The 26,196-nt window shown below is 40.0% G+C and overlaps 1 protein-coding gene across 16 annotated transcripts in view; it reads left to right on the forward strand.

The window, feature by feature from the left end:
* Window positions 1–26,196, forward strand: part of ERC1 (ELKS/RAB6-interacting/CAST family member 1) — a 176,044-nt gene that overhangs the window by 20,848 nt on the left and 129,000 nt on the right. For 12 of the 16 annotated variants that reach the window (XM_060279984.1, XM_035127947.2, XM_060279991.1 and 9 more), the window contains exons 3-8: window positions 1,478–1,894; window positions 9,100–9,174; window positions 9,650–9,805; window positions 10,545–10,628; window positions 12,917–13,084; window positions 24,945–25,112. In XM_060279984.1, coding sequence (XP_060135967.1) covers window positions 1,478–1,894; window positions 9,100–9,174; window positions 9,650–9,805; window positions 10,545–10,628; window positions 12,917–13,084; window positions 24,945–25,112 — 1,068 coding nt within the window. The remainder of the gene's footprint in view (window positions 1–1,477; window positions 1,895–9,099; window positions 9,175–9,649; window positions 9,806–10,544; window positions 10,629–12,916; window positions 13,085–24,944; window positions 25,113–26,196) is intronic. The other 4 variants (XM_060279989.1, XM_060279994.1, XM_035127945.2 and 1 more) reach the window with 1 other exon arrangement.

Genomic DNA, 26,196 nt, shown 5'->3' on the forward strand with positions numbered 1-26,196 from the left:
TCCTCTTCCACCTCAAATGCTATTAAAGAAAGAAAGAAATGGCTTAACCAGCTTTCTAGGTATGCTTTTGACATGTTGGCTTCCACACATGCCCATTTTTTCAGTCACTCATGAGTATTCATTGCTGTTCTGCTGCTTGTTTTCTATACCAATGGGTGAAGCTTGGTGGAATGTGTCCATTTTCATATATTTTGTTTTCTGAGAAAATAATATGGATGTCTTGCACAAGGGTGATATTTACTTGAAAGGCTGCAATCCTAAGCCTTATTAAATTCAATAGGACTTTTTTCTGAGTAGATATTGTTAGGATCGCAGTATAAGGCTTGCACAAGGGCTCCTGCTTACTTTCCCCCCTTTTTTTAAATTAAAAGCCCAATATGTGTCAAGGCTGGAGTCAGATGCAGGTCAGAATGAAAAGGCAGAAACAGTTGTCAGTGAAGTTGGCTATTTATTCAAGGAAATAGTATGCAACTCAGAACACTTCCCAGCAGCTCTTACCGCCATAGAGCAGTTGCCAAGACTGAGGGTTTCCCCTCCCTCTGCACTGTTCTAAGTTTCCACCCCTAGATGTTGCACAAGCCATCTCAAACTATCCCTACGCACCTCTGGTCACTGTTCTGTTCTCATTATCCTGTGCATTCTTGGAAGGGGAGCTTGTTGCAGTAGGAGAGGGAGACTCCCAGGATTCTTCAGCAAGCTCTTGACCCACCCCCTGCTTCAACCTCTTGAGTCTGAACTGCTGCCTACCTATCACTAAACCCTGTTGCCCCTTCAGCATCTGACACCTTCCCACAATCTTCTCCCTCTGACTTCTCTGTGTTCCATCACCAATCTTCTGGCTCTGAGCTGTCCTCTTCTGGGGTTTCCCTTCAGGGTTCCCCAGCTGGTACCTACCACCACTCTTCTTCATTCAGCCAGTCCCTGACAATTTGTGTACTGTGATGAGGCTCCAAGGTAATCCAGTAGAGAGAGCGCCTGGTTGGGTACAGGTGCCTGAAGGCATCATAGTAGGCAGATTGAACAGTAGTGTCTAACTCTTGCTTGCCCATTTCTCCTGCTCTGGAGCAAAAAAGGCCTACAAGGAGAATTATTTTTTGGTGTGTTGGCCCTGTGGACTTCCCTTCTCCTTCCCAATCCCCCTTTTCTTTTGTTATGTCTTTCTGTTAGACTTCTCTATTCCACAAGCTCAGAGCAGATTAGTGTAATTTCCCCCAATGCATTGCTCAGGTTGCTGAAGATTTAGAAAGCTGCTTTCATACAAAGAACATGGGGTTACAGTAAATGTTATTTTTTTCTTTGTTTTATTAGTCTTTTATTAGTCTTTTATTAGCCTTTTATTAGTCTTTTCATCATATTTCAATCTTTGGGGAAGCAATATGTTTTCTTTTCAAAAGAATTGGACCCCTCATGATGTTCATTTCTTTACAGTTCCATTTTTAACACAGTGAATTCATGGATTTGGGTTTCTTATTTCCAGCATATGCAGATGACAATCCAAGCTCTTCAGGATGAGCTTAGGATCCAGAGGGACCTGAACCAGCTTTTTCAGCAAGACAGCAGCAGTCGATCCAGTGAACACTTTGTGACAGAGCTTACAGAGGAGAACTTCCAACGGCTTCATGCAGAACATGAGCGCCAGGCCAAGGAACTTTTCTTGCTCCGCAAAACCTTGGAAGAAATGGAGCTGCGCATTGAGACGCAAAAACAGACCTTAAATGCTCGTGATGAGTCCATCAAAAAGTTGTTGGAAATGTTGCAGAGCAAGGGGCTGTCAGCAAAAGCAACAGAGGAGGATCATGAGCGGACAAGACGGTTGGCCGAGGCAGAAATGCATGTGCACCACTTGGAAACCTTGCTGGAGCAGAAGGAAAAGGAGAACAACTTGCTAAGGGAGGTGAGTTGGGATTCACCCATAAAGATTCAGTTCTACTGTCTAACCTTATTACTTGCAGTTCAGACTTCTCTCTTGTCAACCCATGTTTACCTGAAATAATTAGCTTTTAATAGTTTTGATTTTAATTAATTTCTTTTAAATTAATTTTAAAAAAAATTAGAAAAATATTTTTATTAAAGATTTTATTTGGTTACAAAAGTACAAACATAGTCTCTCTTTCCAGATCATAAAGTACTTTCTGCAAATTAGTTCTATTCGATGTGAGATGTTGATGTATACAGTATAAGGTTGGGGGAAAGAGAAGTGGGGAGGGTCTATTTAATTAAAAAGGATAAAAAAGGAAGAACAACAATTCAAAATATTACAAAAATACACAGTAACATATGAAAATATGCATTAATGCAAAGTTACATATATATAATCAATTTCAGTTCTTTTTCCTTCTGACACACCCTCCCTCTCAGCATCTTTGTTCTCAGCCGGGGTCCAAACACTCAGCTCACCCACAAAAGTCTCACAACAAGAAGAGTTTCTGGAAAACAGCAGGCCTCACCCTAGTCTCTCACTCTAGACTTGCTTTTTCTGGGCATTCCCAAGGTGCATGCTAATTCCTCAGGCTGCTCACAGCTATGTCCCATTCAGCTGCACTCTATATCCAATTTTAGGTGCAGCAGATTTATTGATTTTCTATCCCACCCCTCCAGATGCTTTACTGCTCCATGGCAGGGCTTGCTAGTTCACTTTCCATCCTTGGCATAAGCTTTGTAATTAAAAACTATAATGGTGGTATATAAAATGTATAGAAACTGGCAATTACTTAATTGCAGATTTGCTTGCTGTGTATGTTAGGGGTGGCTGAGCTGTGACCCTCCAGAAGTTTTTGGATTCCCATTTCCCATCAGCCCCAGTCAATATGGCCAATGGTTGGGAATGATAGGAGTTGTAGTCTAGCGACACATAATTCCATTTGGACCAAAGTCTGCTCAGTACAAGATCCAGTATATTCTTTGTGTGTGGATGTATGTGTGCAAACGACTTGGGTGTTTCTGGCAGTAATCTATATAAATAAAAATGTAAATGTCCGTTTGTACATAACCAAAAATCTCTGAAAGTGCTTGACTGATTGCCTTGAAAGTTTGACACAACATTGCATGTGAATATGTGAGCGTTTGCATATACTTAGATTATATAGATGTCACACCTGTGACAGGTAAAAGCATGATTTTGTGGGAAAATAGTGCCATCTGTTGGATGTCAAAGCAACAGATGCTATAGTACATTCTTTACTCCCAGGATGCCGCGGGGAACGTGGTGGCGTCGTTCCGACGCCAGCGTGCAGAGGGTACTGGGAGCGGGTGGCCGGCAGCTCCTTCTGGGAGAGCGAGGGCGGGATCCTCTCCCTCCGCCACCAGTGCCTCAGCTCTCCCCACCACCCTCGACATGTCCACCTTCGCTAAGGACCTGCAGCTGGACCGCCTGCCACCTTGCCCACCGGAATCCGCCAGGCGAACCTGGCAGACCCCAACATGTCCATACGGTATGCTAGGGGGAGTGGGGCTCGGGTTGGAGGGTGACGTCACATGGGGAGAATATGATGTCACCTGCCGGGGCAACAGAAAGAGGGGTGTCATTACGTCATGTGTCTGTCCTGGGAAACGGGGGCCCTGAAGGAGCCATAGCAACGTGTGGCAGGGGACAGCTAGTATAAAAATAGTAAAGCTCCTTCCACAACAGCTAGAAAGCTAACATTTGAAATGTTGGGCTTTGGAGATCCACACACTTCTAGACCTGGACTTGGGGAGAGGAGATTTGTACTAGCACCCAAGAGCATAAGTCTTAAATTGAGATCAGACATACATGGTTGGAACCTGGCCTTCATGTACCTTACAATCCTCTGATGGTGGAGGGAGAATCACCAGTGGCAGCCAGGAATGTGTGCTTGCAGAATGGAAAGCTGTATTTATTCTCTCTGTGTGTGTTGCTGCTATATATTAGTCTTGTGTGTTTGTGTGTAGTTTCATTAGAAAGCTGTAAATGAGCATCTACCTGTGTTTAGAAGAATAAGGAGAAATCTTGGCAGTAGTAATAAATGGTTGCTCTGCCATTTCCATGGAAACAGCCACTTTGCTATGAAGGGTATTTGAAGAAATCATTTGCTGCCTTGGTTGCATAGTCCAAAACACAGTATTTAAAGTGAAGAAGTATTGCACTTTAGAGTATTGTAATCTTTATCATTTTTTGATGTAAATAATTCATAAAGTAATAGCTAAATGTAGCTAAATAACTTTGGGCAATAAGCACTCCTCGTAAACAAAGAAGCATAATATTGGCTAGACAGTCACTGCCAGAAGGTAAAGTAGAGAGTGATGTGTGTGGTCTGATGAAGGAATAAAGGACTAGGTTGATACACTAGTATTCACAATTTCAGATTCAACTGAAAATTGAGCACAATAGACAGTTTTGTTATCCTAATATTTGTTAAACATAACTGTTGTTCTGTCCTATGATGGTCAGAGCTCCGCTGCATGTGTGCAAATTTTAGGTAGCTTGGTGAAGGAAATTTCAAGTAGGGCCTTTTGGGCAGGTATTGAAGGGTGAGTGGTAGGGATAATATATGAAGAAGGGTACTTCATATTAGCAAAATGCCAGTACCATGAGTTAGACGCAGCAAACAGGTGGTCAGTACAACTATCACAAAACCAAGTGGATGTTTCCTTGTTGCCTTGTGTGTCTCAACAGATGAGCTTCCATGGCAGAAGCTTCTGAATACTTTTCAATGGCAGCATAGGCATTAATTGAATCTGTGGGAAACAATTATCAATATATTAATGACACCACATTACTAAGAATTTTGGAAGCTCCAAATAAATATTGAACTTATTTTAGTAAGTTTCCTCTTCTAATTAACTCTTTTTTTGGGGGGGGGGAGATACTTTGGTACAACCAGCATTAAGTCCAAAGGTTTGTCTTTCCTGCAGATGTATTCAGTGTCCAGAAGATGGTGGTGCATTACGGCCTCCCACCTTGTTGCTGTTGTTATATAGGAATAATGTTTGACCTTGCTTAAGGAAAACACAGGTTTAGTGGGAAACTATCCTGTAGAATGGGACCCAGGTGGCGCTGTGGTTAAACCACTGAGCCTAGGGCTTGCTGATCAGAAGGTCGGCGGTTCGAATCCCTGTGACGGGGTGAGCTCCCGTTGCTTGGTCCCAGCTCCTGCCAACCTAGCAGTTCGAAAGCACGTCAAAATGCAAGTAGATAAATAGGAACCGCTACAGCGGGAAGGTAAACGGCGTTTCCATGTGCTGCACTGGTTTGCCAGAAGCGGCTTTGTCAGGCTGGCCACATGACCTGGAAGCTATACGCCGGCTCCCTCGGCCAATAATGAGAGATGAGCGCGCAACCCTAGAGTCGGTCACGACTGGACCTAATGGTCAGGGGTCCCTTTACCTTTTATCCTGTAGAATATGATTTGAAATGCCCTCCAAATATTTTAATGATTACTTTTATAATAAGGATCTATTCAATTTTACTGTCTCTTCTTTGTTGCTTGAAATTCTTTTAGAAGCTGTTCTTCTTGGGACAATTAATTATATTTTTAATTAGAGCTTTAATTATGGCTTAGCTCTTTCAATGCGAAGTCTGTTATCAAATTACAGGATTTTTATCTAGATTTTCTTTGTTCTGCAGTGCACCTTTGGGTTAGCTAGAAGTTCCTCACACATGGAATTTTGCAGCCTGAAAACAGAGCCTATTAATTATGTGGCAGATGCCAGAGCCTTCCATTTTTTATTCTTCAAGTGCGATATTATTGCTGCTTCCTTTACTCTGGTTAATAAATACAGTACAAATCATGAACTCCCATTTGTTCACATTCACCCAAGCTTACTGAAATGGGATGAGGAAATCTCAGTATTTGTTTATATGTATTTAAAATCTGTAGAAATTTTATATTGATAACCATTGTTGTTAGATTGCCACATAAGAAAGAAGGGACATCATGGAACTTCAATGCTTGTTCCAAGGAGTTAAAAAGGAGATAGGGCTTTCTGAAATAAGGGGCATCATTAAATTGCTGTGGATTGGGTGCTTCCTCACATTCCTCTCTCCTTGACCCTTAAAATAAGCTGCTATTTAGTCTCTTCAAGCTACCTGCAAATTGCTAAATTGAAATACTGTAATACTTGGAATTGAAATGCTGCAGCTGGAGGAGGAGAGGATAGAGGGTGAAGAAAGAGCTGTGAGTGGAGGGGGGTCTTTTTCCCATCCTTTGGACCCTCTGGGAAACCCCCTGAGTTTTTTGGACCCTCCCTGAGGCTGAGAGGGTGTGCCAGAAGGAAAAGGAATGGATATTGATTTATATCTACATTAGTAACTTTGTATTAATGTAACATTTTTATATGTAACTGTGCATTTTTTAATATTTTAACTTCTCTGTTGTTGCTCCAGTTTTGTGTACACCACAGAAATATTTTTAATATTTTAAGTGGTATAGAAATTAAATAATCCATATTATAATTGTTCTCTTCTTAATGTAATGGCTTTGTTCATCATCATACAGCAAGACTGGACAAAAAAAAAAGGGTTTGGCAAAGTTAGGATCATTGGTATAGTTGCTTTACACCTCTTACACATTTGTTTTGACAGTCTAATTGACCTCTGAGCTGGAAATAAAGATATAACTGATTTCAGAATAACTCCAGTTTATCATAAAGCAAATTTTATTACTTTATAAAATTCTAAAAATATATATTAACATTGAATCAAAAACTTAAGTTTACCTTAATGTTTTCATGAAAACATTTGGATTAATCAGACACCACATTTTAAAAACATAAATTACATTTATGTATAGATAGACACTTTTCAAATGACAGTTGACCACTTGAACAGTAAAGGAAGCACTTTCAGAATTCCATCATTCTACAATATAATGCCGAGGACACATATATTCTACAGCTAACTGCTAAAAGCTTTCAATGATGGCACTGCTGCCATGATTTGTTATCATCTTTTCTATAGCAGATAGGACATCTGTCCATTTCTTTGTGTCTAGCTGAATAACCAGTGTGTGCTGAGCAACTCTTAAGTCTCTAGCTGTGTACAGCTGGGTATCTGGTTGTTTTGTTAGGGGCAAACAGAACTGCCATTGGGGAAAATATACATCCCACCAATTAGGCAAACCTTATTTGGCTATCGGGAAGCCCTGGAGGAGAAAACAGAAGGGAAAGCAAACAAATGAAAAAATGTGGATATGAAATGCTTGTGGTAAATAATGGAAGGAGTCCAATGTACCTCAGTAGTCTAGTAAGCATTTCCCCCAAAAAGAACACTGTAAATAAGAAAACAGTGTTGCAAGATTGCAGTATGAAAGAGTTACTTCCTATATCAAGATAAAGCCACCAAGGTAAAATTTACTTCTGGAGTACAATGAACCCCTGTAGTGTTTTGTAAAGTTTGGTTTTTTTTAAACACACAGGAATGAACAGAAGCAGTATAAAAGCAGTATAAAACCTTACTCCAGTGCTCCTGAAATGTTGTAGCCATACATACACAAAGTGAAATTTATGGTACCGACAAAATGCTAAGTTATTTTCCACATCCTATTTTTAGAAGTTGCTGGGGAGAGAATTGACCCCATCTAGTCCAGGCTTTCAGTAGTTTCAGCATCCCATTCATTTCTTTAAGGATACGTCAGACTGCTGATAGGGCTTAAAAGTCAACACAAATCAGCTGGTGATAACTTTGAGACATGCTAGGATCAACTGCACTCTAGATTTTCCAATAAAATGCTTTCATACTGGAAACACTAGTGTTATTTCACAGTTACAAAATCTAATAATAAAAATGAAAGCCAAAATAAAGGAATGTAGCAGAACAGACAGATTACATGGAAGGGTGCTTCCTGATTTCTGTTGTTGCCAGGTTTGGTGTCATGGGCGATCAGAGGTGATGTCCTTTGCTACTGATGACACCTTTGTGTTCTGCTTCTTTTTGGAGATTCCTTTAGTCCAGGCATCCCCAAACTTCGGCCCTCCAAATGTTTTGGACTACAGTTCCCATCATCCCTGACCACTGGTTGTGTTAACTAGGGATCATGGGAATTGTAGGCCAAAACATCTGGAGGGCCGCAGTTTGGGGATGCCTGCAGTTTAGTCATTGCAGGTAGCAAATGGAGGGGGGCTTTGCTATGCTGCTCAGTTTGGCCCAACTGCTGCAGGATTGCAGACAAGCAGGCCACATTCCTGCCCTTGCTAATAAATGTCACATGGTCCCTACAGAGCTAGTAGCTGGTGTGCTACTCCCTAGCCCAGGCTTCCCCAAACTGCGGCCCTCCAGATGTTTTGGCCTACAACTCCCATGATCCCTAGCTAACAGGACCAGTGGTCGGGGAAGATGGGAATTGTAGTCCAAAACATCTGGAGGGCCGAAGTTTGGGGATGCCTGCCCTAGCCATCTGTGGCAATGGTGCTGACAATAAGGTGTCTGGGCCTAATTGCCAGAATTTCTGACACCTTGCACTGTCTTAAACCCTTGCTTCCTTAACTCCTGTGTATTATGTGTGGAAGATTATTATGAAAAACTGAAGAAAATGCAGTATAGTTGGCTTGTACTCTGTAAAATACAAATAAGAATTGGTTCTCTGGCACCATGCAGCCCTGCATTCAGCTTTTTTTATGCTAGAAGTGCTTATTCTGTGCTCACTTTTACATCCATTGCATGTTGACTGTTTTGATGAACAGCCTAGTGAACGTTCTCTCATCCCTTGCTGTATCTCTGGAGAAAGCTGTCGTCATCAGTAACTAGGTGGTTGCTACTCTGGGCATGTAGGAGTATTATTGGCACAGATGCTTTATCAGCTTGTTAAGTACATACCAGATTGTTGCTGTTATTTATTAATCCTCTTTTTAAAAAGTATTTTTATCCTTCTACCAGAAGATAAAGTTTGACAAGACCATATAAGGAATCATCTGGCTGAAAGGTATTGGGGTTTTTAAGTTGCTTCAGCTGCCTGCTGTTGAGTGTTAGTCGTTGGAAAGGCAGATGATTAATAACTATTTCACTTGTGTGTAGATTTATTTCAGTGGACTGTAGATGTCTGTTATTTGATGTGAAAGGTCATCCAAAATAGTTGGATAATGTTGCTCATACTCTTTTGAGTGAAGTCTGTTGTGCTTAGCCTTCTTGTATTTCTTTCTGTACAGGAAATGCATCGTCGTTTTGAAAATGCACCTGATTCTGCCAAGACTAAAGCTTTGCAGACTGTTATAGAGATGAAGGTAAGAATTCTACAGTTACAGTACATGAAAGAGGATGTGCCTATTCAGAGCAAAGGGCATAATATTTCTTGTTCTTTTGCTGTTCAGGTTTTTAAATTTAACCATAAGCAGCACACTGTGGTATATTAAACCATAGACATTCATTGACTACACAGGAGATAGGATTTCTACAAAGAAGTTGATGAGCAGAATGAGTTGAGCACCCCTGTCCTTTCCATCTCGCTTGAGACCAAAGCTGCAACACCTTTTCATCCAGCCAGATTATGGAAAATGCTATTTGCTCTTCCAACTACTGGTGGAATATTTTCAGAGTGTTGGGGCTTCAAGTTTCAACACATGGAAGATTCTCACTTCTTGTCTTTCTTCATTGACTGACAGTGTTTTGTAGGAGGGCCTGTTTTTTGTTTTGCCAAATTAGGGTGCTTTCACGATTTATGAAAAAGACTAATTTGCCCATTGTTCACTGTGTCTGAAGGATTCTAAGATCTCTTCCATGGAGCGTGGACTCCGAGATTTGGAAGAAGAGATCCAGATGCTGAAGTCAAATGGAGCCCTCAGTACAGAGGAACGAGAGGAGGAAATGAAACAAATGGAGGTGTATCGTAGCCATTCCAAATTCATGAAAAACAAGGTAATGCGTGAACACTATCTGTTAGGCAATGATATACTCCTCTAAGAAACTAATTAAACCAACTAATCACAAAGCAGATGAGGCACTTGCATTCCACCCTTTCTACTAGTGTATATATACACACATGCAAATAGTTGAAATGGAGTTCCCTCATGATAATGAAATAAAGTTAACTCTTTTTCATAATTTGAGTATTGCTCTTCAAACAGTAGTAATTTTTATTTCATAAACTGATGCAGAAGCACCATTCAGTCTGTTCTTGGGGAAATTAATCACAATTAAATGCAACACAAAAGGGCAGTAGACCTCAAAAGACCTGATTATTATTTTTAAAGGAGATCCAGTTATTGATCGACTGCATAATAATCAAAAACATTCTGCATAGTCTTTCAAATTTATATATTTTATTTTCAGCAGTGTTTGATACTTGGCTCTTTAGGCTGGTAATTTTTTCTCAAATTGTTCTAAATTACCACAGTTTGTCTCATTACCAAAGAACCGGTGGTGTGTTCGAGATAATGACATGCCATTTTTTTGTTATATGTGCAATATTTCCTGTATGCAGCTTAGGAAGAAGTGTTTTATTTTAGAGATCTTGCATTTTTGCCAGGACGGAGGGTTTGGCAAGTGTTGAATCTGCTGGCTGTTTTTTTGCTACGATTTGCCTCTGTGCAGACTGAGGACATTTGACAGGAAAACATTCCAATATAAAAGTAAAAGAATAATAATGTCGTGGCAGGTAGAGCAACTGAAGGAAGAGCTAAATGCCAAAGAGGCTCAAGGAGAGGAGCTGAAAAAGAGAGTGACTTCTCTCCAGACTGAGGTCTCTGCCGTAAGATTGACTTCTCTGTGTGCAGTGCCGCTTACTTGGGCTCTGCTGGCTTTCCGGGTAGCTTACTTTGCTTACCTTGCACTCTGCGACTGTGAAAAGCACTATAACTAATTATAAATCTGCATCTGTCTTTAGCTTATTTATGGTTGATATAAGTAACATCACAATCTATAATCTACTTCAAACACCCAATTTTCATGACTTGAGCTAAGGTGTCATGCTATATTCTTAGATTCTTTCAAAGTGCTTTAGATGTGTCTGAGATGCATGTACTGAGCTCTTGAAAATGCACAGTAAAATGTTATGTCTTTGATTGTATTCCACACTATATTTTGTCAGGCTGTGTATTTTCATAAACATTGTGTGAGATTAGGAGCAGAAATGGAGACCTTGTTATGTCCTCATTTCCTGTCCTGCCTTGAAGTATGTGCTGCACATTTAATCTTAAAACATGTCTGGATTGCAAGTTTTTTGACTTGTTGATGTATTTGGCTTCAATTTCTAGGATGAAATGAAATAATATCTTTATGATAGACTCAACAGAGAAAATATTTTTCTACCTGAAAACTGAGCTGTGATCTTACCCTGATTACAATGCTTCTTTCTAATTGGAGATTGTTGCTGTATTTAATTAAATCTGATTTGAAGATTGTATAAGTGTATACATCTTTTTTAATGGGCTACCATGAAGCATCAGTATATGAAAATATTTTGCAATTAATGAAAAAATAATTATTTTGGCAAAAATACACAGCTCCCAATGTCCCTCTAAATCTGTGCTGTAGGGTCCCACAGGGGGCGAGGAAACAGTTGGAAATTGCTTCTCTCCATGTTTTATTCATGGAAGTCTCACAGTCATCTGAGCGACACTGTTTAATACAATCTTAAGTCCTTGTACTAAAGTTAAAAGAATAGAAGCTTTGCCTGCAAGTTCATAATCTAATACAGACAATGACCTGGCTTTTACTTAACACTAAGTCATAGTTTGTTCAACAAATCATAGCTTGGTCTGCAAAGTTTGGTTTGTTTGCTCATTGCTCTTGTCTAATGCCTTTGCAGCTTGGTGAGTTTCTGAGGTGGCCAAACAAACCATGGTTAAAAAGGGTACTGGGTTCACATGCCATACCAATGGTTAAAACAAACCAATCTTCATGAGCCGGCAACAAACCATGACTTCAGAACATGGTTAGTTGGTGGTAAGCAAACCATAGTTCCACAGAACTAAATGGCCGTCTGTTTCCATTGAGGCATGGCAGGCACTCACTATCTGTGCTTTTTGGGAGCAAATACAGGTTTGCTTCATCCCTCTAGAAACGTTTGTTGAAACAATCTCTGTTTGAAGTGTTACTTTAAAAACAGTGCAAATCTTCAGTTGTTTTTGTACTGTTTGAAAAATTATTGTTAGGTTTTTATGGTGTGTCTGTCAATTGCCTTGAGACATATGTAAACGCGATTAATTAATAGTTAGGCTGCTGGGCAGAGTATGGATGATCAAACAAATCATAACTAAATCATAGATTCTTCATGGTTTAAAGTTATGTGCAAACCAAACCTATAATTAATATAAATAATGTTTATAAGACAAAATGGGGGAAGAAGGGAGCCTTGGCATTACTGTTGGAAAAAAGGATCGATAATTTGCTCAAAGCCTTGAGAGTACTCAAGAGTGAAGTCAATATAGTTACTAGCTAATGTTTAAAGTACTACCTGGGAAATACACTGAAGTTCCCTCAATTTTCAAATGCATATTTTTTCACATCTTTGCTGAAATATTTTCCTCCATCAAACATAATTGCAAGACAGAGAAACACAGGTAGTAGGAATGCAGGCCAGAAACAAAATGATATTGGCACTCTTCAACAAAGCAGAACAGCTCCTTTTTAAAATCAATGTTTTTTGCTTCTGCCATTCACTACAAAGTGCTTTTAAAAGCTCTTAGGCAATAACTGATTGGCTTACTATTTGGCCTATTATTTGTTCTTTCACTTCTTGGTTCATCAGCAATTGTTGGGCCTCTGCCTGAAGTTGAATGTAGTAGTGGAATAATATGCATATTGGCTACAATCCAGTTCTATTTTCATTTTACAACATTATTTTAAGACTGTACTTGCACATGCGCATGCGCTCAGTGAAGTTTACTGTCCTTTCTGATTTCCTGAGCCAGCTTGGTGCCATGCCTTTGTGATAGCTGGAAATATTTCCGTAAATAGTTCTATTTCCTTTGACAGATTAATGTACAGTTTGATAACCTGTATTTTTCTCTTTGGTTCCTCCTTTAGATTGGTCAGGTGAAACAGGAACTGTCACGCAAAGACACAGAGCTGTTGGCCTTACAGACAAAATTGGAAACCCTCACAAACCAGTTTTCTGATAGCAAGCAACACATTGATGTTCTGAAGGAGTCCCTCACAGCTAAAGAGCAGAGAGCTGCCATCCTGCAAACAGAGGTGAAGGGCACAATCTTGAATTATTGCTGTTTGTTAACTATAAGGGGGCATTTTGAATTCAGGGATAAAATACAGAAATGTAATGCTAAGGAGCTCTTGAACATGGTATGACAACTTTGCTCTGTTTGGAGAAGTCTAAGCCTGATTTCTATGTATCAGAAATCAGTGTGTGACAGTTAAGTTTTTCACCTTAATTTCCACTGTAACAACTGCTGCATTAAAGAGGTAAGTTAATTCCCCTTCTTATAAGCACATAGAAAACTTCAGGCACTTAGCAAATTTTACTTAATAGAACTTAAGCATTGCAGAAAAGGAGATAAATGAGGTTAATAGCATAATAAACTTTATAAATTGCTGCTATTACAATTCTCAAATATTGATTATTGATGCTGAACTGAGAAACCCCAATTAGTTCATAATTGTCTGAATCGGCAAGGCTAAAATTGGGCAGCAAATAAAAAGTGAGCTGGACCCCCAAAATGAAAGGGGCTCAAAGGAAGGGATATTTACTCCCAAATTTTCCTTTCTAACCTTTCACAATTATCAAAGAAAAATAATAATTCATTCCACAAGATCTCCAACTTGATGAAAGGACTTGATAATTCATATGCCCAAAATATATACATTGCAACTTTTGCAACAATTTTGATTAAACATAATTTACTATCATGAAAGCAATGTAATAATTACATCAAATGCAAACAATTGCAGGTGAAAGTTACATGGACATATTATCAAAATCCTAAATTAAACAATAATTTGTTTGGCTCATATCTGAGCATACTATAAGCTTCAATGTTAAAAACAGCACTTGCTGTGAATACAACTTCTTTAACATCTTATTGTTACTGGCATTCAGAGGCAAATTATTTCAGGAAGTTCTATTTGGCTGTCTTGGCTTATTGATGATTGCTATGACAGACCAGGAGTTCATCTGTGCCTTAAAAAAACAAAAACAAAAGTTGTCTAAGCTAGTGGCTAGTGGCTATACTTATAACCTGTGTAGTAGGGATGCGGGTGGCGCTGTGGTCTAAATCACTGAGCCCCTTGGGCTTGCTGATCAGAAGGTCAGCAGTTTGAATCCCCGTAGCTGGGTGAGCTCCCGTTGCTCTGTCCCAGCTCCTGCCAACCTAGCACTTCAAAAGCACACCAGTGAATTAGATAAATAGGTACCACTGCGCCAGGAAGGTAAACGGCATTTCCATGCGCTCTGGTTTCTGTCACGGTGTTCCATTGCACCAGAAGCGGTTTAGTTATGCTGGCCACATGACCCGGAAAGCTGTCTGTGGACAAATGCCGGACTCCTCAGCCTGAAAGCGAGATGAGCACCGCAACCCCATAGTCACCTTTGACTGGTCCTAACTGTCCAGGGGTCCTTTACCTTTTACCTTATCCTGTGCAGTGATTTTCTGTAAGTGAAATTATACTTCCTTTTGTCTGTTCTGAACCCACTGCTGATCAGTTTTATTAGGTGACTTGAGTTTGAATATTGTAAGAGGAATAAAACATCTCTATCAACACTCTCCTCAGAACTGTTTCCTTAATCATTTTCCCTTTAAAAAAACCACTTCTAACCTTTCCTCATAGAGAAAGTTCTTTAATCCCATGATCATTTTGCTTGCTCATTTTTTGTAACTTTTGCCTCTTTTCTGTTGCTGCACACTGCATTGCTGTTCTTAGTGAACTGCGACCATGACGACCCCAATATCTTTCCTGGGTAGTTGTAGCCTCTTCAGACTCCAATCATCATAAGGGGAAGTTAGGGGTGTTTTGGCCAGATGGGCATCAGTTTGCATTTCGTGGCACTGAATCTCATTTGCTGTTTTGTTGCTCATTCACCCAAGTTGGAGAGATCTTTCTACAGCTCTTCTATATGTTTGGATCTCACCATTTTGAACACTATGGTGTCATCCACAAACTTGTCAAGTCCTGACTAGGTCATTTGTGAATACAGTAAGCCTGCAGTTTATGCACATTTAACTTGTGCGCATTCAGCTTTACATGCTTGGGATTTTTTTAAATGGAAAGCGGGCAGGCATCCGGGGAAAAAGACTTTGGCAATCCCAGCCACATTTGCACTCAATGTGTTTTGACTATACAAAGTTTTGGCTTTAGGCATGATCCCCAGAACATAACCCCAGCATAAGTTGTGAGCTTACTGTAAAAAACAAAAAAACACAAAACCAAAAACCTGGTTCTGTTACAGCTCCTTGGAAAAACTCAATTAGCTGCCACTCTCCAATGTGCCCATTTCCTGTTCTTTAACTAGATGCAAATCCATAAAATATGTCCTGTTATCAGACTTGATTAACTCAGTCCCCAGTTAACAAGGGTTTGCTAAGCAACTTCAGAGTCTATTTTCAAATCCTGGTAGAAAGTTATAGATACAAACAGAAGGGAAAAGCTAGCATTCCAGTGGCTTGGAATGGTTTGGTTACATTATTGTTATCTGCTCATATTGGTGCATTTGAATATATTTGTTATGCTTACAGCCTAAATGTATGTTCTGCAGACCATACTTTCTGAAAATAGCAGTCCTGTTCTATAGACCACGCCTTCTGAAATGCATATATTTAAAGGTGTGCTAACTTCTTAAAATGTTGAACTATGCAACTCCTTTTGTTCAATCATAATTAACATAGTCGGGAAGGTTTTCAAGTGTAAGCATATAGAGCTGTTCTTGATGAACACGTAGTTTTATTGCTTCTATTTGGATAAATAAATACGTTAGCCATAAGAGGGCGCCAGTGTATTGGTCATTCTAACACAGTACTGCATATTAGTTCCTGATGTTCATCAGAATGAACTAACTAGTTAATGGCAGATGTTTATATTAAGAGGAAGATGAAAAAGTATGGCATAATTTATCTGAATATTTCAAGCTTCATCAGAAAGCTTTTTATTAGTGAGTATTTTCTTAACCATGGACAATAAAATTGGAGTTAACCTCGTGCTCTGTATTAACAAAATTGTTGAGTGATATGGCTTCCTCAATCTCTTCTATTTTGCATTTGTTACAGAAGAGTTGTTAAAAGTATAAACATTATAGAGTGCTTCTTTAAATTTTGTTTTATACCCTGTCTCAAAATACCATAATGCTTGACTTACAGTACTCAGTGCATTGCCCTTATAAATATTTGACTGACATAACACTCAGTAATATTACAATAGACTGTTCTACTGGATTACAATTTAGCATCCTTTTCTGGATTGCTTTAGAGAGAAGGCAGGGCAATCTTTAGGCAATGCAGGAGTGAGGAACTGGCAACCCACAGACCAGTCCTGTGCACAAAAACCTTTCAGACCCAATTGCCAACCTCTCCTCTGAGCTCTCTGCCACTCTTCTCAGCCAATGGCAGGCCAGCAAAGATGTCCTCTTCTAAAACAGCTGTTTGGACCAGCTGTAGATAAAGCAGGTTAGAAGCACCTGTCTGAACCTTCCCAATTTCCAGTGCTTGCAGTTCTCCAACCACCTCGTGTTTCAGGTACTGCTTGAAATGTTGGTGTCACAGTGGCCTGGGTGGGCTACTTCAGAGTAACGACTCCACACAGCTCTGCATTTTATTCTTTTATTGGTGCTGTGTATTTACAGTGCTAAAGGCAGTGCTATTTACAGAGATTGACACATCTTATCCGTCTTCTTCAGTACCTCCGAATGGAGGTTGGCGCGTTCTCCTCCAGCATAAAAGCTTGGGGAGACCCAGCCTCTTCCCCCGACGTTTCTTGCGCAATTCCGGAGTCGGTGGGATTGGCCTTCCCCCCTTGCTCCCCCCTTCCTGTCCCACCTTGGGCAGTGGCTCTGCTACCTTGCCTGAGCCTCGGACACCACTTCCTGCTTCTCCACTTGAGTCGGAACTCTCCCTTCTTTCCCCAGCGCTCGGAGATGGGCTGGATCTCAAGATGGGAGGGACCTCCCGATATTCCCTGTCCCTCACAGTTGGTTCAAAGGCTTCTCCTCTTGCCTTTCCCATTTCCACAGTGAGACCAAAATGTATGATAAAGGTAGTAAGGTAGCTGTATAGGACACCTGCAAAATGCAGTACAGTGATGGAACTTCTGTAAATGTGTTTGTTCAGTGGCACCATGGTGAGGAGCATAATTACTAGCAGACCTTCCCCCTGCACCCTCTTATATCTAGTTCAAATTGGGCTGTGTCATAAAACTTTTTGGGCCTGTGAGCTGGTATCAAATACTTATTTCTACTAGTTGCATTTTATATTTGTAGAGAGAATATGAACTCAATCATAGTTGTCAGCCAGGTGCTATTGTCATTGTCCAAGAAAGAAATGTGCATCCTGTGTACTGAATTTCATTTCTCTTAGCCTAGTTTTGTTAATGAGCTGAACGTATTGCTTCAGTGGCCATAAAACTGGCACCTATAATAAGCATGAAATGATCTTAAAAATTGGTGCTCTGAGAATTAAGATTTCCTGTCTTTCTGTCATGTGTATATTTGTACCCTGAAAGTTAGAAGGAAGTTAGAGCAGAAGAAAGGAATCTAACCCAAAACACAATCTGACAGTATTAACAAATGCTCACGTTAAATCATTTAAAAGAATAATCCATGTATACATTCACTGAACTTTTTTTAGTCAATAACACTGTAGCAGGACACTTTTTTTTTTTACTAGAGTGCATGACCAACAGATAGTATTAATAAATGATGCATACTCTTTGCCAGGGATGTGGGTGGCGCTGTGGTTTAAACCACAGAGCCTAGGGCTTGCCGATCAGAAGGTCGGCGGTTCGAATCCCCGCGATGGGGTAAGCTCCCATTGTTCGGTCCCAGCTCCTGCCAACCTAGCAGTTCGAAAGCACGTCAAAGTGCAAGTAGATTAATAGGTACTGCTCCGGCAGGAAGGTAAATGGCATTTCCGTGCGCTGCTCTGGTTTCACCAGAAGCGGCTTAGTCATGCTGGCCACATGACAGGAAGCTGTCTGCGGACAAACGCTGGCTCCCTCGGCCAGTAATGCGAGATGAGCACGCAACCCCAGAGTCGTCCGCAACTGGGCCAAACGGTCATGGGTCCCTTTACCTTTACTCTTTGCCAAGGAAACCAAATGTATGTGCTGTGTGTGTCTAATATGCTGCTGAATGTGTTTAGTTTAATCAATCAATCCACAAGCAAGCTCTAGATTTTGCCAAAAGTTCCAATTACTCTTAGGACTGGAGTGATTGAAAATCACAAAAGTAGAAAGTGGAAGGTTGCCAATTTATAACACATTACCAGTAGACTGATAGTTGGTATCAAATAGGAATTGTTTCCTAGTAGCCAAAACCCAGGGTTGACAAGTCTGTAGACTCAAAAAGGCCCAAAGAGCTGCTTTTGGGAAGTTTCTTATTTTTTATATGGTTTTATATGTTCAATAATAACCTACCATGCAGCAGCTTGCTTATTTCTTATGTTCCATAATAGCAAAGTCATCACAGAGGACAGTCACATTTTTTTCAAAATGAAAGAATTCAATGTTTGTTGAGCACACATACCTAGTCTATAAGCCTATTTAAATTGTTATAACAATAGTCATTCAGTGTATAGAACTGACCACAAGTTATACATGGTGGTATCCCAATCAATAACTTCATGGGGTCTGAAAATATAAAGAGGGGGCAGCTATACACCATTGCTAAATGGTACCCCTGGGTATTGCCACCTTGATCTTTATTTAGGAACTGTTGTAGGAACATGAGTGTTGGGAGTTAGGAGGGAGAAGCCTCACTCTTACCAGAATAACACTCCAAATTCCAAGCTCTTTTTTAAAAATGATGTGCCTGTATTTTTCAGCCTTTTCTCTACAGTTATGCAGGCATGAAATATTTGTTTTCTTTGTTGAAAAGTGTAACATATTTGAGGCAACTGTTCAACTCTGATGCATGTAACAAATAACTCTGGGTTTTTTTGTTTTTAGTAAAAGCATGAAGCTAGGGAGATACCACTCTCTATCTTTAATTGTCCACAGACATGTTGATATAAGAAATTTGCTTTAAAACTGTTCAGTTATTTTAAAGATCTACCATGGAAACCTGGTACATCTATCTTCTCTATTTAAAGCATCTGAATCCAAGGCTTGGCAGTTGACATCTGTAATACTGGGTCTGAAATGCAAAATGACCTTGTGTTGGGATTGTTTATCCTAAGGGCAGGTAGGTGGAGAGGATGTTGAGGTTAGTTTCAATATGCAAAGGAATCTTTATAAATAGTTTTAGAAACTTAAAATATTTTTGTAAATAAAGCAAAATAAAAAGCAACATTTATTTTGGAATAAAATGCTTCATCCATATACAATTTTATTACTATCCCACTGAGTCCTTTTGCTTGGCTCAGCATTGGCAAGCATATGGCTAATTCAGTCTCTTGAAATATGGGTCCCCACCACCACCGTAATGTCTAAGTTACTTGGTCCTTTGACCTTCCCTGTACCAACCCAGTGCCAAATGAGGAAATTTGTATGCAATAGAGAACTGAATCTAACACCCAAGAGGTTTGTTATTTACCTTGACTTTACTAAGCTATTTGAGGCTCTTACCATGTAAGAATTTATATGTATTCCACATGATTTTCATATTTTGCAGTTCTGATCCTCTGTACACTTAGTATGGGAACAGTTTTCTGACACCTACTAGGGACATTTTGACATGCATTGCTTGTCTTATTGAAAACTCAGAACACAGATTTATCAACAAATGTTTTTTTTTTGCCTGAAATAGTCATTAGAGAACACAAAAAGGACAAAGTGAGACAAACAACAATCTGACTTTTCTCCTGAACTGAGTTGTCTAGTTGGCTGAACTGCAACAATGGCACATAAGCTTAGAGGTCAGAACAGACAGAACTCTGGGTTTAGTTTATTAATATTAGCTTACCTGATTTCTCAGTATTCTCACTTGAAGCACATCAGGATAGTGTTGAGGAGAGGGAGTTGGAATGCATATAAGAACAAATAAGAACAGTTGAAAAATCTCATGCAACAGAAAATGGGGGAGGGGGAATTTGCTCCATAAGATGCACTCGCTCCATAAGACACACAGACACCCCCCTTACTTTTTAGGAGAAAAAAAAGTGTGTCTTATGGAGCAAAAAATACGGTACACGCCACTCGCCATTACCTTACTGTCTAGGCAAGCTCCCTCCGCAGCCCTGTGCCCTGTCTCGGGCAGTTGGAGCAGCAGCAGGGCCTCACCCCTCTCTGCTTCTTAAGCCCCCTTGTCTGATGTGGTGGCATGCAAACACCTGATGGCGCCTCTTTAATGGCAACTCCAACTGCTCTCATCCTTCATGCCCCTCCTTGAGCATGGAGAGAGCAGAGGGGCAGATGGATGAGTTTGCACAGGCATAACTCTCCCTGGGGCTGTTGCTGGCTTTCCAGACTCTGAGACCTCCTGCAACTCTTCCTCCACATCCTTTCCCCCTTGTGTTTGCCACCCAGTCTCCTCCTCCTCTGCTGGCAATTGCCTTACAGGTGGCTTAGAACCCCACAAATCACTGGGCCATTTCCCTGGATCCTCTTCCTCCCCACTTGCCTCCTCTGCTCATTCCTCAGGTTCCTGCCCATCCCTGACAGATATAAACGAACCGCTCTGTCCTTCCTTGGTCAGTGGAGGATCCTGGAGGAGTTCCATCAGCCATAAATATTTTTAGGCCATGCTGCTGCTCTGTAATTAAACATAAATCAATATCATAAAAGAAAGAAGGCCAAATTTTGGTTAAAATAACTTTCCTAGTCAAAACTAGGAAGGCTGTTTCTTTGGAATAGTTTTTTGAGTACTGAGAAAGTTACACAATGACTTTGTTGAAGTTGGCACTAAATCTGCTTGCCACAGAACTTGAGTGTTGGCATTCTGTGTGAGGCATCCATAAAATGTGTTGCTATGTATAAGCAAGTGCATAATTTCTGCCCGCAAGAACAGGGTTAACATGATGTCTCTGTGCCTTGCCAGCTCTTAACAAACTTTGCTGAAAGTACATTCTGTAGTTTCTAAGATGAGACTTCATACAAAAATAAAACCAGGAGTTTTAGCCATCCCAAATATTAAATCAATATTGAGTTCAAAGGGATTCACCAACTAGAAAGTAGTGGATTATATTGCCATTGCAGATATGGATGTTTATTCATATACAGTTATACCTCTACTTACGAATGTTTCTACTTACAAATGGAGCTCTGTCTGCCATCTTGGATGCGGTTTAGATAGGATTTTTTCTACTTACGAATTTTTAGATAGGGTTGCTTCTACTTACGAATTTTTTCTCCCAATGCATTCCTATGGGATTCGACTTACAATTTTTTCGACTTACAAATGTGCGTTCGGAACGCATTAAATTCGTAAGTAGAGGTACCACTGTACTTAAATTGACTTATTTCATTGGAATTAGGTATAAATTAAAATGCTGGTTTAGGGGAAGGGAAAATAATTCCTAACAATGAAAATGATTCCCCCCCCCTTAGGATCCAAAGTATGCTTGATATAAAGTTCTGGACATTCCCTCTATAAGGCACCAAGTGTTTCAAACCCGAGACCCTGGTAGCAGGGCTCTGGCGACTAACTCCCTAGATACTAAGGGCAATTTGGAGATTAACTGTTGTTCTGCAGCACAGCTGTTGCAGGTGGTTAGAGGGTGTGCTACAACTTTCAGGGCCAACAGTTCCAGGAAACCACAGGAGGGCAGAGTGTTCCATCCTGCTTACAGGCATCTGGGTGGCCACTATGGGAACAAGATGCTGGATTGCATGGGCCCTTGGCCTGATCCAGAAGGCTTTCCTTATGTAAGGGACAGTGTTGCAAGTTGCCCGGCTTTCTTCATATGCCTGCTTTATTTAACAAGGCTGCTTACTTTGAGCAACTCATCACTCAGTGCTGGTTTGACTGCTACAGAATGTCCAGAAGCCAGCATGGATGTGTAGGACAGCTGACACACCTTAATTTTTTTTATTATTATTTGGAGAAGATAAATGGTAGCTGTTAATCGTGTTCCATTCTCCTGGACAGATGGTCCACCTTGATAGGTGGGTTTTTCAGGAAGCTGGATCAGCATCTTAATTTCTCAAGGCATCAACCAACCTTGAGTGCCTTTGAAGTAGGTTTTTTAAAAATAATAATAATCAAATATTACTTAGGTTTGGCCCCCAGACCAGCCTTCAGATCAGCTGGGAACAGACTGAAGAATATGGTGGTGGAGAAATACATGTTTTTCATAGCCAGGAAAGAACCTGCTCTCCATTTGGGCAAATTGATTACAGTATTTGTAATTATGGCTGATGCCTCCTAATATTTCTAACAAAGGAAGTTTTATTTCTGGACCCGGTCTCATTTCTTAAGGCAAATTAATGCTTGATTTGGCCAATTAGGATCCTTATTAAAAAAAAGGAGGAACATCCCATTAAAGGAAAAACCTAGGGCATCAGCTGCAGTTAACCATTGTCTAATTAAACAGCTTTTCTGTATTTTGAATTGACCAAGTTTCCTTTAACATCTTGAGCTTGCACAGAGGGAGCCAAAGATTCAGAATGCAGCCAGCTTACTCACCGTGACTGATGGCCTTGTAATGAATTCAGCTAATAAGCACCAAATCTGATACTGTCAAATAGGATTAACACCCAAGTTTAGCTAGCTTGAACTGTTTCTGAAAGCCAAACCGATAAGGGTCAGTGGGTTTCTTTCGGGATCATGAATGGCCTGGTGTTGTCACTCTTACTCTGCAGTGGTCTTCCAGATTGTTCTTTTCTTTCTGGTGGCCATCTTGCCTAGTCAGAATTAGTGTTCAAACTGTTCTCATTCCTGCTACCACCACCCCTTTGACTTTGGAACATACAGAGGCTGAGAACACGGAACAAAGAATTCTGAAAATTATCAGAGCTGCTAGAGTCTTTGTGAACTCTACATTATGTCACTTCAATTCTGCTGTTTGCTTTAATCCTTGTTCTCTGAAATGTCAATACAAACTTGGTGGGAGGGCATACTGACTACTAGATAGGGATGCACAGTAGTGTCATCTTTTTTCCTTTTTTTGTGGTGGGGTGTTGCATTTCCATCTTGGACTTGATACAGTAATATCATTTGCCCACACTTATTCCACGTTAGCCTCGTCTCTCCCATTCATTTTTCCCCACTGTCAAAATGCAACCTGCAAGCTTCTTGGATCAGGGACTTAACATTTTGCTTAGGTTGTAAAGCACTATGTACAGTGGTGGACACACCTACATGAATTTATGTGGGGTTATGTGCTCTCATGCTTTTTTCAATGATATCTTAAAATAAAATAAAAAAGCCCACTTGCCAGCTGCTTTGAGTGTTTAGAATTAATTTAGATTAGAGTGTTTAGGTCCATTATTAGTAATGGCATGTTTATTTATTAGAATCGTTGACGGCCATAATTTTTTTTCCTGAATCCTAATACTTCAAACATCCCTTTCAGTATGAGTCTGACCCATATGCTCACTCAGCTGTGAGGTTAGAACTTGTGTGCTGTAGCAGCCTACAGAGATATCTATATATCTACCGGTATATAGATACACATTTTGCTGAACTTATTCTGCAACTTGCCATGTAGGTGATGTTTGGGGAGACAAAAGGGAGGGAACATGTATTATTTACTTATTTATCTTTAATCTCCCAGGAAAATGTACACAGATCAAAGGGGGGTGGATCACAGGAGTTGAAGTTGTGAAAGCCAGGTGGTTCAAAAGACACAGGAGTAACGATATTTGGAGCTGCTTCTCGCATTATGTTTTTTACACCAGGATATACACTGGTACCTCTACTTACGAATTTAATGCGTTCCGAACACACATTTGTAAGTCGAAAAAAATTGTAAGTCGAATCCCATAGGAATGCATTGGGATAAAAAATTCATAAGTCGAAGCAACCCTATCTAAAAATTCGTAAGTAGAAAAAATCCTATCTAAACCGCATCCAAGATGGCGGACTGAGCTCCATTTGTAAGTAGAAAAATTCGTAAGTAGATTTATTTGTAAGTAGAGGTACCACTGTATACCATAGTGCAAAATATCTGTGTTTGGATTATGTTAATGGCATATTAACATAATGGCATATTAACATATTTTTACCTCTTTTTACTTTTTTAATAGCATATTTAGATTTAAATTGTCAGCAAAATACTGTATAGGGAAGCATAGGACTTGTCCATTTCAGATTAGCCTTTGAAAAGTGGCAGGCACAATGTATTCAAAGCTTGCATATATTTACCAAGCACAATGTATTCAAAGCTTGGATATATGTTGTATTTGGTAGTCCATGATGAAATACAAAAAGTTAGATGAAACATATCCCTAAAGCAATGTATTTATTATTATTATTATTATTATTATTATTATTATTTGTATTTCATGCTTGCCCTTCACCAGAAGGTTCCGGGGCAGGTTACAGATGATAAAAACACAATTAAAACAGTAAAAAACGCACCCACATATAAACCGCAAATCAGTAATTCATAAAACACATTATAGAGAAGCCACCTAAATCAGTTTTTTAGTTTCTAAAGATCAGGGTAAAGAGCTGTGTCTTCAGCTACCAACTGCTTAATCAACCAGATAACAGGTCAGCTGTTTTATTGGACAGTGCAAATCTGCTTTTTCAACTGCTTTCTCAGTATACTGCTTTTTTAATTTAAAAAAGTGGTTCAGCGCTCTTACTATTTACCTTTACAGTTCAGCATCTACTTTCTACTATAAATTTAGCATTTTTGATACAAGATTCATGTTTGATGGGAAGTAGAGAGAAATAAACTTGTGAGTTGAATCTGGTAATACAGTTCAATTCTTTGTCAGCAGAGTTTTCCATTGCTTAAAGGCTGTCTTGCTTGAAGGTAGTTGGAAGTCTTGTTTCTTTGACTGATTTCAGGTGGATGCTCTCCGGTTACGTCTAGAAGAGAAAGAGACCATGTTGAATAAAAAGACTAAGCAAATTCAGGAGATAGCTGAAGAGAAAGGAACTCAAGCTGGGGAGATTCATGATCTCAAAGATATGCTGGATGTGAAAGAACGCAAGGTTAATGTTCTTCAGAAAAAGGTAGGTCAGACAGGTATACAAAGTTCTGCACTCCAACTGTGGTAATACTGCTAGCTACAAAAGTCTTGTTTACTGAGGCTTGTGGTTCAGTGTTCTGTTGCAGTGGGAGGTAATGATAAACCTGAACACAGTTTTATAATTAGCAGAAAAGCAAGACTCTGTTGACCAAAAGATATTTCTCTGTGTTTCTAATGCTACATTAGACTTTGCAATGACTAGAATGTTAAATCTCATATGTACTCTCTTGTATAGCAAGTGGTGGAGTCTGCATAAGTTCCTGGAATGACTATGTGATTGATACGAACAAATAATATGATAGGGGAAGTGACGGTTGGTGATTAAACCTGTTCTTCATACGCTTGTGCAATCACACACGTGGGTCCTGTAGCTATGCAGAGCAATTTCTGGCTACATTCTAGATCTTTAGCTATGGAAGTGTTGTCCCATAACTCCTCTTCTTGAGCCCCACCCCCCGGCCCCGAATCTGGATGTGCCTGATGGAGCAAGGTGAGTACTTTCCTGCTCAGTTCTGTCATAACCATCATGACTGCAGCAGATTTGAGAAGGTTTGTTTCTTTTTCCTCCTGGAAAAATGAGTGCATTATTAAGAATGCCTTTAGCTGCTTTTTCATTTTTTCCGCCAACTGCTCAAGATGTCTAAGCGAGGACGTGGTGGTTCATCTGGTGCAAAATTTCGCTTCTTCCTTGGTCTCCCTGTGGGAGCTGTTATAAACTACGCAGACAACACTGGGGCCAAAAATCTATACATCATCTCTGTGAAAGGGATTAAGGGGCGCCTGAATAGGCTGCCAGCTGCTGGCATGGAAGACATGGTAATGGCTACTGTCAAGAAAGGCAAACCAGAGTTCAGGAAGGAAGTGCATCCGGCAGTTGTGATTCGTCAACAGAAATCGTCTCGGAGAAAAGATGGGGTGTTCTTGTACTTTGAAGACAATGCGGGGGTCATTGTAAACAACAAAGGGGAAATGAAATGCTCTTTGACCCAGGATCGCCTCCAACACTGGCAGCATTGCATAAACCTGTCTTGTAAAAGTCCAATAAAAAAGTGGTTGTACCAAAAAGA

Source organism: Zootoca vivipara, chromosome 10 (genome assembly GCF_963506605.1).
Source record: "Zootoca vivipara chromosome 10, rZooViv1.1, whole genome shotgun sequence".
Classification (NCBI taxonomy): Eukaryota; Metazoa; Chordata; class Lepidosauria; order Squamata; family Lacertidae; genus Zootoca; species Zootoca vivipara.